This window comes from Microcaecilia unicolor, chromosome 11, assembly GCF_901765095.1.
Source record: "Microcaecilia unicolor chromosome 11, aMicUni1.1, whole genome shotgun sequence".
NCBI lineage: Eukaryota > Metazoa > Chordata > Amphibia > Gymnophiona > Siphonopidae > Microcaecilia > Microcaecilia unicolor.
Window position 1 is genome coordinate 47,913,761 of NC_044041.1, and position 16,244 is coordinate 47,930,004.

The 16,244-nt window shown below is 42.4% G+C and overlaps 1 protein-coding gene across 1 annotated transcript in view; it reads right to left on the minus strand.

Annotated features, from left to right (window-relative positions):
- RIMBP2 (RIMS binding protein 2) overlaps positions 1-16,244 on the minus strand; it is a 592,869-nt gene that overhangs the window by 489,342 nt on the left and 87,283 nt on the right. Inside the window, exon 5 of the mRNA XM_030219259.1 lies at positions 12,071-12,205. Coding sequence (XP_030075119.1) covers positions 12,071-12,205 — 135 coding nt within the window. The remainder of the gene's footprint in view (positions 1-12,070; positions 12,206-16,244) is intronic.

Consider the following 16,244-nt stretch of genomic DNA (forward strand, 5'->3'; position numbering starts at 1 on the left):
TTCAAGCCTATGAACTAGTTCTCCCTCTCCCTCACACACACACACACACACAAAGATGGCCTATTCCCTTATTCGCCAATTCCTTCTTCTTCTTGCTCACACTGCCTCAGTTTGCAGCTCGAGAAAAATCATCAAGCGGCAGAGAGACCTTCTCGTAGCTGCATTTCTCTGTGCTGTGTAGTTTAACCAAAAAAAAAAAAAAAAATTGGTCTGGTTTATTTTCTCTCCACACTCTGCTATCACAGGATCTCCGCAGCAGGTCATCGGTGGCCTGCTGGGATGAGCCAATCAGCTGGAAACGTGGGCTCTCGGGTTTTTTTCTTCTTCTTTGCTCTATCCAATGGAGGGCTCTGAGACGCCGGTGCAGAAGGGCATTAAGAGGGATTACCCAGTCCAACCTAGGCATTCTGACCTGGCTTTTTTGTTGTAATTATTATTGATTTTAAATGAGACTGCATCTGTGCGATGAAACCTGTTCTTATGTATAAAAATAATTACAGAAATTTTAGCCACGGCGCATAGATACAGGCTACCTGGCACCAGAGCAGCATAGGCAAAAATACCACTTCTTTTATTTTATGAATTATTCACTGCTTTTCTCACAGAAGTTTACAAAATCAAATATTATAACTTGCATTAAAATTGTGAACCTACAAAAGCACAAAAAAACTAAAACACACAAAAATATTATATCAATTTCAAGGTTGCTTCCCCCCTTTCTTTCTTTCATATCCTCCCCAGGGAATTAAAATATTTTAGCCTCAATTTAATGTGTATAATCTTAAATCTTGCAGTGGGAAGGATATCCATCAGATCTTTCATATTTCATTGCTAACATGAACTCTCCCTTTGCCAGACTGTGCTCTGTAGGTTGGGAGGTAGGGGGAGCAGAAGGGAGGATGGTTTACAAGGTAGGAACTCTGCACCTGCTGCTATGTGGACCTCAGGATATCTAGACCCATTTTTGCAGAATCAAATACAGTGGTTTGCAGAAATACACCTTTCTAGCACATATGCCAGCAATCATATGAGCCAGCTTTTCAACATGATTAGGGGGTGCTAAACGAAACAGAAATTACCCTTGATTGCTTAATATTGGGGGTACTCACGCACCCATAGCCCCTATGCTAGCAATGCTTCTATTTATTTGCTATACCACCCGTTAGATGAACCATCTAGGCTAGTGGTTCCCAAACCTTGACCTGAAGACACAGTCAGTCAGTCAGTCAGGGTTTCAGGATAGCCACAATGAATATTCATGAGAGAGATTTGCATGCAGTGGAGGCAGTGCATGCAAATCTCTCTCATGAATATTCATTGTGGATATCCTGAAAACCTGACTGGCTGGGGTGCATCCAGGACCAGGTTTGGGAACCACTGATCTAGGCAATTTATAACACAAACAAAACAATATTGGTGTATGAATAGGACAGGGAAGTAAAGTAAGGAACTACAATTCATACAGGAAAGAAAGAAGAAGAGAAAACAAAGCATCTTGCTGTCGTGCCTACAGGCCTGGCATACAGGCGGCTGCCAACCCCGACATCCACTGATGAAGTAGAAGTGGATGTTACATCTCCAAGGCTTTGTGAAAAAGACAGGTCTTCAAAAATAGTTTAAATTGCTGGTGAGAAGATTCCAAGCATTGAAAGGATGGGAGATGATTCTATCATGTAGGGCCAGTGACACTGAACACTGAATTGCTGAAAGTATCTAGAAAATTTTGAAGGAAAGAGGGAGGTACTAGATTCTGTAGTGAAAAATGAAGGGGATGTGAACCGAGTATGGAATCAAAAAGCAGGATAAGAAAAGTGGTTGACCCAAGTGATGAATTTTGAGTACTAAAAAGTTAAGATTATGGGGATTATACATAATTCAAAGGGTAACCAATGCTCTGCTCTTAATGCTCCAATGCTCAAATTTTTGTCTCTCAGTGACCAGTTTGACAGCTAAATATTGCACGAGTTGCAGATGTCTGATGTACTACTACTACTACTACTTAGCATTTCTATAGCGCTGCCAGGGTTACGCAGCGCTGTACAAGTTTAACACGGGGAAGGACCGTCCCTGCTCAAAAGAGCTTACAATCTAAAGTCTCTCTGGCAGTCCTTTGAACAGAGCATTACAATAGTCTAAGCTCCACTGAGCTAACCATCTATGCTTCAAGGAGTTACAAATGAAAGCTTTTGGCATCATATTCCAGCATAAAAGGAATTGGAGGAAACTACCCAGCACCCTACCCCCCCCCCCCCAAAAAAAAAAAAAAAACCCTAAAGATTTTCATTGAATTCTGTCATGAAAAGGACACACACTGGACATCATAACATACTAATTTGACCAGGATTCAACTATCACACTCACTGAAACAAGATGGACACCTACATTATGGTCAGACCACCATAAAGCAAATGTCTCTCTATACTGGCAAAAAACACACATACACACAATAAATAAACATGAGCGAATAACATACACCACGAGAGGAAAAATCAATCCCACAACATTTTGGCAACAGATCTACAAGGAAGAATGGTCAACCAATGCTGATACCATCCAATTCCTCCAAGAATGGGACGATCTATGCACAACAACACTAGACAAAATCGCCCCAATCCAAATCAGAACATCACACAGAAAAAAATCAAACCCATGGTTCACCGAAGAGCTGAAAAAGCTTAAAACACAAGTCAGGAAACTAGAGCGTGCATGGATAAAAAAAAGAGATGAACATACACTAAATGCTTGGAAACTACTACGGAGGAAATACAAATACACCATTAAACAGACTAAAAGACTACATTACAAAACAATAATAGGACCAAACTACAAAGACACACACAAACTCTTCCACCTTGTGCACAAACTGCTAGATACTACACCAGTTACTAACAATAGCAAAGATATGCCAGACGTAGACAACCTTGCAAAATATTTCAAGGAGAAAATTATACAATTACGACTCAGAATACCTGCCAGCCATAGCGAATACGCCACAATCCTAGAATGCCTAGACCCCGAAGACGGAATATACCCAGCAGACAGAACCTGGACTGAATTTGAACCACTATCAGAAGACCTCATCTCTGAAACACTTAAAAAATATGCCAAATCCCACTGCAAATTAGACGTATGCCCAAACAACCTCATGAAATCAGCTCCTCAACAATTCATAACAGACCTAACGAATCACACAAACTTCATGCTACAGAACGGACTGTTCCCAAAAGAAAAAGGAAACATTTTACTCACGCCTATACCCAAAGACACAAAGAAAAGCGCAAGAGAAATAACCAACTACAGACCAGTAGCATCCATACCACTAACAACCAAAATAACGGAAGGAATGGTAACTAAACAACTTACCAACTATTTAAACAAACACTCAATATTGCATGATGCCCAATCAGGTTTCCGATCAAACCACAGCACAGAAACAGTATTAATTACCCTCATGACTAAATTTAAACAAATGATTGCAACTGGTAACAATATACTCCTCCTACAATTTGACATGTCGAGTGCTTTTGACTTGGTTGACCACGGAGTCCTATTACACATACTTGAATACTTTGGCATTGGAGGAAATGTCCTAAACTGGTTCAAAGGATTCCTAACCAAGCGTTCATACCAAGTCACATCAAATTCAACCACGTCTGCCGCATGGACACCTGAATGTGGAGTACCGCAAGGATCACCTCTCTCACCAACCATCTTCAACTTAATGATGATCCCCTTGGCAAAAATCCTATCAAACCATAACCTCAACCTACATATATACGCCGATGATGTAACAATATACATCCCTTTCAAACAAGACATCAAGGAAATCTTCAATGAAATTAACCAAAGCCTATACATCATGAACACCTGGGCAGACGCATTTCGTCTGAAACTGAATGCAGAAAAGACTCAATGCCTGATACTCACTTCCCAGTACAACACGAAGGAATTTACCGCTATAAATACACCAAAACTAAACCTCCCAATCTCAGAAACGTTAAAAATCCTTGGAGTTACTATCGATCGCCACCTAACACTCGAAACCCACGCAAACAACACAACCAAAAAGATGTTCTACGGCATGTGGAAACTGAAAAGATTAAGATCATTCTTCCCAAGATCCGTTTTTCGCAGCCTAGTGCAATCCCTCGTACTCAGTCATCTGGATTACTGCAACTCGCTGTACGCAGGCTGCAAAGAGCAAATCCTGAGGAAACTTCAGACAGCCCAGAATACAGCAGCCAGACTCATCTTTGGAAAACCAAAATATGAAATTACGAGAGAAGTTACACTGGCTCCCACTTAAGGAACGCATTACTTTTAAAGTATGCACATTAGTCCACAAAATTATCCACGGCGAAGCCCCAGCATACATGACTGAGTTAATTGACTTACCACCCAGAAACGCCAAAAGATCATCACGAACCTTCCTCAACCTACACTTCCCTAACTGCAAGGGCCTGAAATACAAGATGCTACACGCGTCAACCTTTTCCTACATGAGCACGCAATACTGGAACACACTTCCGCGCAACCTGAAAACGATTCACGAACAAACCAACTTCCGCAAATTACTGAAAACACATCTTTTTGATAAAATCTACGGAAAGAACCAAAACATATAAAATCCACACTCACTGCTCCGTTATACATCAACACATCCACCTAAGAATTCTCAATCCTGAAATCACACCACACTCATACCTTTAACCAAAGAAGATGTATACCATAGGCTATCCGTTGTTTATATGCTATATATTGTCCTCAGAATCTCTAGTTTTTCGTTGTTTTCCTTTCAATGTTTCTATATTCTTTTCCACTGATATATTCCTTAACGATACTTTGATTTGATTTGATTTGTTTTGTATAACTCTTCACAATGTAATCCATAACCGAATTGGAACAAAATGTAATTTCCATTACTCATAATGTATTGTAAGCCACTTTGAGCCCGCAAAAAGGTGGGAAAATGTGGGATACAAATGCAATAAATAATAATAATAATAATAATGCTTTACAATAGGCAACCAATACCAACACCTTTAAAAAAACTATTTGCAAAGCAACAATGTATACTTTGCACATTCTCATTTTATCTTTAAGTGAAAAATCTCACAGGTAGTTTTAGGCAAAGAGAACTTAACTGAAGCCATAAAAACCACATGAGACAACTCTTCAAACAAAATGAGGGAGGCGATGTTAATACAGGGAATCCATATGTGTTTTATGCAGGGGCGTAGCCAGACAGCAGATTTTGGGTGGGCCTAGGCAAGAAGTGGGTGGGCACCAAATGTTCTCTCCCCCACCCCCACATCAAAAAAAATTATCTCAGCTGGTGGGACAATGCTTCTCTCCAGTCTCCACGATGAAAACTGAGCATGCGAAGGTGCCAGTATTGTGGAGAGCAGCATTTTCATTATCATGTGCTACTGTTGGATGGGCCTGAGCCCTAAGTGAGTGGGCCCTGGCCCACCCAGGCCCACCTGTGGCTACACCACTGGGTTTATGGCAGCTTGCCGGTGCTAATGTCTGCAAATTTGTAAGGATGAAGCGAATGTGCTGGATGAAATTTGCATGCTGGATTTACTTACATTCTTTATAATCTGCATTTATAAACAGAAGATCAAAATACTATTCAACAGTAAAGCAAAATATAAAATAATCACATAACAACAATAAACATTCACAATAATAATGCATGAGCATTACAACTGGTATGTGCTCATTCTAAAGAGTGCCTGCTTATTCCAAATAATGCATGCTAAATGCATCAAGTACACATTCTGTCCTTACATGGCTTACATACAATAGCACACAGAGTGTCCACAGAAATGGAGGAACGCAAAACACTGCGAGCACAAACCAAATCAAAAAGGCGCAGTGCAGTCAACATGACACTTCTAAAGATGACAGCAAAATGATGTAGATGTAAAATGATGAACTTTATTCTGTAAAAGACCTGACACGGCATCGTGTTTCAGCTGTAGTGCCTGCCTCAGGAGTCTAAAATAAACAAAACAGTAAAATACATATAAAAAAAGAAACAATTGTAAAATAAATAAATAAATAGCCACATGAAACAAAGCTCAGGTAGTCCTATTGTCAATGTTGCATAAGCAATTGAGCATTGCTTCTGCTAATTAAAAGTTCAGTTTGTCCTACAGTAAGCTGGATCTGAGGGTAGGGCAGGAGATATAAGGGACCAGATGTTTAAGTTTTAAGTGGGGGGGGGCAGAGATCTGGATGTGGAGGTTTGGAGGTGGAAGCATTTTCTTAGGAAGGAAACAGAAGCAGAAAGGGGAGAAGTGCTGTCAAAACAGCTGGGAGAGGAAATTCAGAGCAGGGTGGTTGTGTCCCATCATTTTGACAGGCTTTTCTACTAATGCTAATATAGGGGGGGCCCTTTTACCAGTGGCGTTCCTGGCCTGGATGGCACCCGGGGCGGAGCACTGATGACCCCCCCCCCGGGTGCAGCACACGCCCCCGCTAGATGACACCTCCCCCTCCGGTGAAATGACCCCCCCCCGGGTGCACGCCGCTGGGGGAGGGGTGCCGCGGCGCGTGCCTGCTCCTCTGAGTTCGCTAAACTTCGTTTGTTCGCTGCAGGCAGCTCCCTCTGCCTCGGAACAGCGAACAAGAGAATTTAGCGAGCGTAGCGAACTGGGAGCAGACAGGTGCGTGCTGCGGCACCCCCCCAGTGGCGTGCACCTGGGGCGGCCTGCCCCCCCCCCCTTGGCCACTGCCTTGCCTATTATTGATTCCCTAGAGCCACCCCAAGGAGTTCCCAAAGAGCATGTCCTGCTCTTTCAGCCACTCATAGATAAAATTAACAGTGGACCTGTAGATGTTACCTCCATGGGAGTGAGTATGGCCTCAGCACAGGGAATAGAATCAGTGGGCAAAAGAGAGGAAGCAATGTTCTGTGAGAGTGGGCATTTCACTTATCATTGGGAACCACCAATATTGGAGGGAATCGAATACAACTACCATGCCAAAAAAGTTGGGGTATTCTAATTGACTCCACATTATCATCTGAGGCCCAGGTAACCCACCTTTAACTGAAAGCGTTTATGAAATTATGTATGTTGAGACAATTTGGTCTTAGTTAAAGGAGGAGGATATGAGGCAGGAAGTTCAAGCAATTATTCAGTCACAATTGAGCTATTGTAACTTGCTTTATTTAGGCTTGTCTAAGCAATTACTGGGGAAGCTTCAATTGATGCAGAACATGATCGTTCCACTTTTCTTATCCTTACACGGTTGCCACTGGAACTGAGAGTAACTTTTACTCTTCTTAGTTTTTAGAATTCTTCATAAAGTTGGTCTCATGTATTTGAATAATCTGAACTAAATACAGACCAGCTAGATTCTTTCAGTAAAAGAATGTGATTAACTTCTACCAGAGAGAGAACAATCGGTATGGTGGCACCAACGTATTGTAATTCCCTTCCCTTGGTAGATTAGTCTAATTATCTCCTATTTCAAAAGAAATCAACACATGGCTTTTGGAAGAAGTGTCTCAAACACTAAATCAGAAGTTTAGATGAGAATCTATTGAACCAACTAGGGGAGACTTAGATTGATTTAGATCTCCTGGGGTGTTTGGTTTTAGTTATTTTAACGTATTAAGGATTTTCAAAAGATATTATGATAATTATAGATACCCCTCAGGTAGAGTTTTTATGGGAAATTATATAGTCATTATGAACTGCTGAATGAAGGAGTGGCCTAATGGTTAGTGTAGTGGGTTGAGATCCTGGGGAACCAGGTTCAATTCCCTCTTCAGCTCCATGTCACTTAACCCTCCATTGCCCCAGGAACAACAGTAGTACAATGACCTGTCGTTTCTTTCTTTACAACATCCGTAAAATCCGCCCCTTTCTTTCCGAGCACTCTACCAAAACCCTCATCCACACCCTTGTCACCTCTCGTTTAGACTACTGCAATCTGCTTCTTGCTGGCCTCCCACTTAGTCACCTCTCCCCTCTCCAGTCGGTTCAAAACTCTGCTGCCCGTCTCATCTTCCGCCAGGGTCGCTTTACTCATACTACCCCTCTCCTCAAGACCCTTCACTGGCTCCCTATCCGTTTTCGCATCCTGTTCAAACTTCTTCTACTAACCTATAAATGTATTCACTCTGCTGCTCCCCAGTATCTCTCCACACTCGTCCTTCCCTACACCCCTTCCCGTGCACTCCGCTCCATGGATAAATCCTTCTTATCTGTTCCTTCTCCACTACTGCCAACTCCAGACTTCGCGCCTTCTGTCTCGCTGCACCCTACGCCTGGAATAAACTTCCTGAGCCCTACGTCTTGCCCCATCCTTGGCCACCTTTAAATCTAGACTGAAAGCCCACCTCTTTAACATTGCTTTTGACTCGTAACCACTTGTAACCACTCGCCTCCACCTACCCTCCTCTCTTCCTTCCCGTTCACATTAATTGATTTGATTTGCTTACTTTATTTATTTTTTGTCTATTAGATTGTAAGCTCTCTGAGCAGGGACTGTCTTTCTTCTATGTTTGTGCAGCGCTGCGTATGCCTTGTAGCGCTATAGAAATGCTAAATAGTAGTAGTAGTAGTAGTATTACCTAGACTGTGAGCCCAATAGAGACTGACCCAGTACCTGTAAAAAAAATGAAACTGTAAACCGCTTAGGTCTAAGCAGTATATAAATACTCAAAATGAATGAATTATTTTTGTTACATTGTAATCTGCCTAGTCCTTTGTATAATGTGGAATGTAAGTATTACATTAAATATAAATGTATTACTTAGGTCCTTTTTTCCAAGTGCGGAAAAAGGTGCTCTGCAGTAGCATTGGCGCATGGATTTGCCGTGCGCTGCGGTCACTTTTACTGGAGCGATTAAAAGGCATAAAAAAAGTAAACAGCTGTGCAGTAAGTACGCACTTGCCATGTGGCTATTTTCAGGGGCGGGCCCTTATTGCCACCTATTTAGGAGGTGGTAAGGGCTCCTGTTAACCTGACAGTAACTTGGCAGAGCGCAGTGCTGCCCGATTACCACCAGGTAAGCCCCCGGCGCAAAAAATATTTATGTTGTGCGGACAATGGTGCACAGTGAGGGGTGGCACTGCTGCCAGCTCCTGAAATGATGTGCAGCAAAGCGGTGGTATAAGTAGCATCGCTTTGTAAAAAGGGCCTCTTAATGTTCTGCTTGCCACTAACTCATTAAAGCGGTCTACAGACAATGCATGAGGCAAAAGAGTGGGCATCTCAAAGCCATTATAATCGTGATTGATTTTTTTCACTTGTTCAAGATGCATAATACCACACCAGTGCTGTCATTTTGTGATTACAATGCAAAAAGAACAAAGTAACAATCACAATGAGGCCAGTCTGAAATAGCTATATGACTCCAAGTGAAGGATCCTCTTGGGAAAGATCCCCTTGGAGAATTGTGTTTGGTTTGGAGGACGTATCTTGCTAAGGACGTAAAACGACTTGAAGCAGTTTAGAGAAAAGCGACGAAAATGGTATGGGGTTTGCGTCACAAGATGTATGAGGAGAGACTTGATGACCTGAACATGTATACCCTGGAGGAAAGGAGAGACAGGGGTGAAATTATTCAGACGTTCAAATATTTGAAAGGTTTTAATCTACAAACAAACCTTCTCCAGAGACGGGAAGGTGATGAATTGAGGTTGCAGGGGGGGCTGACTCGGGAATAATATCAGGAAGTACTTTTTCATGGAGAGGGTGGTAGATACATTGAATGCCCTCCTGCAGGTGACGGTGGAGATGAAAACAGTAACGGAACTCAAACAAGCTTAACGTTGATTAGACGGCAACAGTAATTGGGAAGCAAAGCCAGTGCTGGGCAGACTTCTATGGTCTGTGCCCTTAAAATGGCAAAAACAAATCAAGATCGAGTTTACATATGCTATGAGTTTATCTTGTTGGGCAGACTGGATGGACTGTACAGGTCTTTATCTACTATCATCTACTATGTTATTACGTATCCTGTTTGTGCTGCATATATTTTAGGTACACGCAATGAATTCCTATTAATTCTACTAGATCTAATGAAACAGGGTTAACTTTAAACTCCAGCTCAGTTTCACTACTGCTGAGTACAAGAAGCTAAATATTGAAAGGAACATTCACTGTTCTAGATATCACCCTTCATTTCACCAAATTTCAAAGCCTTGCCCACAGTCGATTACTGAAAGTGAAAATACCACAATTAACACACCAAAATTGAATCTTCCAATCTCGGACATCCTAAAAATTCTTGGAGTTACCATTGATCGACACCTAACACTTGAGAGTCACGAAAAAACACAACCAAGAAGATGTTCCACTCAATGTGGAAATTAAAAAGAATAAGACCTTTCTTCCCAAGGACAGTCTTCCGCAACCTGATACAATCAATGGTACTCAGCTATCTAGATTACTGCAATGCACGTTACGCTGGCTGCAAAGAGCAAATAATCAAGAAACTTCAGACAGCTCAGAATACTGCAGCTAGACTCATATTCGGCAAATCAAAATATGAAAGTGCTAAACCCCTACGAGAAAAGCTACACTGGTTCCCACTCAAAGAACGCATCACGTTCAAAATATGCACCCTAGTTCACAAAATCATTCACGGAGACGCCCCAGCCTACATGTCAGACCTGATAGAATTACCACCCAGGAATGCTAAAAAATCATCCCGCACATTCCTCAATCTTCACTTCCCCAACTGTAAAGGTCTAAAATACAAACTAACGCATGCGTCAACCTTTTCCGACCTGAGCACACAATTCTGGAACGCGCTGCCGTGCAATTTAAAAACGCTCAATGAACTAACCAACTTCCGCAAACTACTGAACACCCATCTCTTTGACAGGGCATACCACAAAGATCAACAAATGTGAACTCCTATACAAATATCCAGAACTGCCTTATAATATTTGCTTGTTATACTACTAATATGTTTTACCATTATCATATAGCCCATGTTCCTTCTGTAATGCTAAATGTATATTTTCTTATATGTTTCCACTATTCATGATGTATTGTAAGCCACATTGAGCCTGCAAAGAGGTGGGAAAATGTGGGATACAAATGCAACAAACAAACAAACAAACAAATAAATAAATACAGTTTTTATTTGAAGCTCTCAGTGTAAACTTAGAGACCCTTTTACTAATCACTTAACTGCATCCAAATGCAGAACTTTCCCATGTGCTAAGTTCCTTTTTCCGGTGAGGAAAGATAGGGATTTTTCCTTTTTTTTTTTTTAATTTGCAGGTCATGCGCTAGTGTTGTCATTAGCACTTGCCAAATGCAAATAATTAACATGGAAGCACTTACCTCCTCCTATTTCAGAGGGGCTGTGCTCCTGCGTTAACCCTGCATTGACCAGTTATCATGCGGTAATGCGAATGCCCTAGCTGGTTAGCACTTCCACACCCACTCTCCGTCGCTGACATGTTCCCTCAAAAAAGATTTTTTAAAATAATTTACTCGTAATTACCATGCACAAACAAGGACATCACTGCAGGCTGCAGTAAGCCTTTTTTGGTGTGCTAAGACTGCTTTAGGTCTTAGCACACCTTAGTAAAAATGGGTCCTTAATGCTTCTGTGTACGGTACTGTACTGAGCTATAACTGTGCCTCGCCCACGGGCGCCCCAAGCACCTCTCTATATTGTTGTCCTGTGCAGTTGCGCCACTCAGAACACCCTTGGTATTGAGCTGGCTGTTTATAATTTTCATACGCTTCCAAATTTCATAGAATCTAATCCTTATTTTTTGGAAATCTTACTCCTTTCCTCTGTCAGTAGCCCAAACAGAAAAGCAGACGGGTGAAGACCTTTGAGGAAAACCCTTACAGCTTGATTGCATGCCATAAATGGCTTTATAAGGTGGCGTTTTCTGCTGAGAACGCCCTCGGTGATGCAGTAGATTAGAAATTTAAATAAATACATCCAGCCAGGTCTCTGAGGGGTACAATGTTTTCCAGGACCCAAAAAACATACCCAATGAAAACCAAGCATGATTCCTCTTGGTACTTGGAATAAGAATGCAAATAAGTCAGAGCTGTTGGCTTGAACATGGCTCACCTTGCCTGAAGGCAGAATGCATGTTGGCCCTCCAGTTGAAATGAATGACAGCTGTCTCTGAAGCCACAGTAACTCTTTCTGGGACTGTTTCAGCAGCTGTTCCACATCACTTGGCCTCTGGCCCATCAACCCTTCCTGCAAGACACAATTGGCTTTTTTTCAGCAACTATTCTCTTAGGAGTGTGCTAATAAGGTACTGTAATTCTTTATCAGCATTATTGAAGAACAGTAATCTATTACAATGTATTAATTGCACATAATCAGGTCAGTTTTCCTAGTAATGAGTTACAGAAATGGATACTTTCTGAAGTCAGCTAAACTCAAATGCCCCCACAAGTCTCACAAAAGAAGAGCATGGAGGCAATATTCAAAGTGATTTAACTGGCCAGAAAGGGTTCCAAGCCAGTTGTGACTCTGGGCAAGTCACTTAACCCTCCATTGCCCCTGGTACAAAAAAGTACTTGAATATATGTAAACCGCTTTGAATGTAGTTGCAAAAACCTCAGAAAGGCGGTATATCAAGTCCCATTTCTTATTTCCCTTAAATTGTCTGTTCGGGGCTAATTGTTAATTTTCAGTGGCACTTAACCAGTTAGTGTCACTGAAAATAATAAGTTAGCACAAAACTGAAAAACGGTTATTGGGGGGGGGGGGGGTCTGGGGGCAGAGCCGACACTTGGCTGATTAAGTGCCGATATTCAGCATTTAACCAGCCAAGGTAACCACGGTGGGGGAGGGTTGGTGGCGGGAGGGGGAGCTCAAGGGGATCGTCGGCAGGGGGCCCGGGCCAAATATACGGGGGCTCGAGCCCCCTCAGGCCCCACGTAGCTACACCACTGGTATAAGCCCCTCAAAATGACTCACTGATTACGATTTATAACAAATTACTACTCGACCTATGAAAAGTTATTCCGTTATTATACATCCTCTGTGTACATCTGTATGCTGCTCTAACCTGTTCCAGATGCCGTACAAAAAGCACCGCCAAGACTTATGGGACCTGATACAAGAAAGAAGCTACAGTCAGTAAAAAAAAAGGCTAGGGAGGGTGGGAAATGACTGGGGGAGGGGGGAAGGTCCTTGGTGGGAACTGACCCCCTTAAGTGGGAATTCTCCCGGAGGGGAATTGTCTTAGGTGGGAATTTGTATTAGGGGGAATTGGTGGGTGGGAACTGTCCAGGTGGGAACTCGCCTGATACCATTTTGGTGCTATGTACCCCTAGAGTGCATGCATTGTGGTAGACTGTCCTTTTGGCCAAGTAGAAATTATTCCAAAGCCTGAGCAATGAATGCATTGACTCTAAAGGTAAACCGAAGAGAAAGTTGATGGACCCCCACCCATTGGAGCCGACTCTGTGGGTGCTGTGGGTGCTTGAGCACCCCCAATATTGAAAAAGATTCCTTGTATGTGTTCAGGGAGGGGTCATTTCCATTGGCTTAGCACCTCCAATAATTTTGAAAAGTTGGCTCCTATGACCCCACCATGAATTCATTCCAATGAGCCTGTCCAATTTTCTCCTTCTATGAGCCGCTTAGTTGCCTCTGTTTTCTTACAAGGCTGCCCTTGTGAAAACAATCCACACATAAGCTTTTGTGTGTAACAGATCATTTTCTAAAAGACATTAGCAGTCTCCCAGCACACTTCATTTCTTTCATAATACAAGGAAGCAACATTTCACTGACAGGATGATGGATGCACAGAACAGTCTCCCAATTGAGACTGGGTAAACAGTGCAACTGAATTCAAGTAGGCATGTTTCAAGCACACGAGATCCTTAAAGTAGAAAGAAATCAAGATGGTGCTGGAAATCAAATGGGATCTGCATGACTGAAGAAAAAAATAAGTAGCTAGATAGACACTGTGATCATTATCTGCCATCCTCATATATTTGAGTAGAGGAGTGGCCTAGTGGTTAGGGTGGTGGACTTTGGTCCTGAGAAACTGAGTTCAATTCCCACTTCAGGCACAGGCAGCTCCTGGTGACTCTGGGCAAGTCACTTAACCCTCCATTGCTCCATGTAAGCTGCATTGAGCCTGCCATGAGTGGGAAAGCGCAGGGTACAAATGTAACAAAAATAAAATAGATACTATTGGAGATTCTACATGGAATGTTGCTATTCTACTAGCAACATTCCATGCTGTGCAGGCTTCTGTTTCTGTGAGTCTGAATCTCAAATAGTAGCAACAGTGGAGGAGTGGCCTAGTGGTTCGGGTGGTGGACTTTGGTCCTGAGGAACTGAGTTCAATTCCCACTTCAGGCACAGGCAGCTCCTTGTGACTCTGGGTAAGTCACTTAACCCTCTATTGCCCCATGTAAGCCGCATTGAGCCTGCCATGAGTGGGAAAGCACAGCATACAAATGTAATAAAAAAAAAATTACATTGAGACTTAGCAATCATGAATGCAACTTTTAAAAGTTCCTTCCCCAGATCTGAATTCAATTATGTGATTTTATTTTAAGAATTGCAGTCTTCTTTTTTTTTTTTTATAGACAACAGGTATGGTTATACCCAGATGAGGCCAAACTAATACAAGAGAGACAGAAGGAATTCTCAGTAATGAGGGATGAAACTAAGAAATTAGGTGCTAATTTTTTATTAGCTTATCCATGCAAATGCGTCGTGAAATACCTAGGTGTAATATATGTGTTTTTTGCTCCAGAACATCTCAGATCTTTTCTTGATATGAAATTGACCAGCGATGTAGTGTCATCTTAGTAAGTTATATTATGCTGGCTGAGTGTAAGTCAGGCTAAGCCTACACTTTGTTATTTTTTTATAATGATCTCCTCACCTCTGGGCTAGTCCCCCCAAGTTGGGGGTCTAAGGAAGGGATTTGTTGCTTATTGTTCTTTAAAAAATTCTTCTTAAATTTGATGGAATAATCCCAGTTTTTCTAGTGCAAGTATGCTTAACTTGTAAATTTGTTTTGAAATTATAAATAAATAATTACAACATAAAAGTACCTTCCCAATGGGTAACTATTTTCTCTCTTCACAAATGGGTCAAATCTATAAAGTGCGCCAAAACTTAGGCATCAAAATGCAGAGTACTGACTGCGTGCAAATTCTGTAACAGAATCTGTGCACCCAGATTTCATGATTACATTGTATAAATTGAAGCCTGTGTTGTCAAAGTGGGGCCCTTTTACAAAGGCGTGCCAAAAAGTGGTCTGCGGTAGTCAGGGCACATGTATTGGATGCGCGCGGGACCATTTCTTCACTGTGTCTGGAAAAAAGAGGGGGTTTTTAGGACTGGGAAATGGACGTGCAGCAAAATGAAAATCAGCATGTGTTTATTTATGTCCTGAGCCCTAATGCCACCCATTGACTTAGCGCTCACATGTTGCCTGTGCAATAACTGTCCAGCGCGTTCCAACTGCCGACTACTGCTGGCAGGGGCGTAGCCAGACAGCAGGTCTTGGGTGGGCCTAGGCAAGAAGTGGGTGGGCACCAAGTATTCTCCCCCCTACCCTCCACCAAAAAAATATCGCAGCTGGTGGGAAAATGCTTCGCTCCACCTTGGCAATCTGCAGCAGGCATGTGCTGAAATCTGAGAAGTCGCCGGTACTAGTAACGTGGAGAGCAGCGTTTTTGTTACCATCAGGGGGAAGTCTTCAGCTGGCAGAGCTTGGGATCCGCACCAGCTACTGTTAAATGTGTGCTACTGTTGGGTGGGCCTGAGCCCTAAGTGGGTAGGCCCTGGCCCACCCAGACCCACCTGTAGCTACGCCACTGACTGCCGGGAACGCTCCGATGGTAGAAAATAAAAAATTATTTTCTACCGCATGTTTTTGTCATGCGCTAAATTCGGAATTAACACCCGGGGCACGTGGTCACAGGGCGGTAATGCCGATTTGGTAGTCGCTGGACGCACATAGGCCCTTATGCACCTTTGTAAAAGGACCCCAGTGTGATTTTAGGAGCATGCTGCAGAGCATGGTTCTCTCTAGATTGGGTTAGTGCAATGCACTGTACCTCAGGCTATCTAGTGTGCGACGCAGGGCATTCAGTTGGTTCAAAATGCAGTGGCAAGAATTGTTACTGGTGTTTCAAAGTTCGAGCATATAACACTTGTGCTGAAACAATTGCACTGGCATTGATTATTTTTTTGTTACATTTGTACCCTATGCTTTCCCACTCATGCAGGCTCAATGCAGTGGGCAATGGAGAGT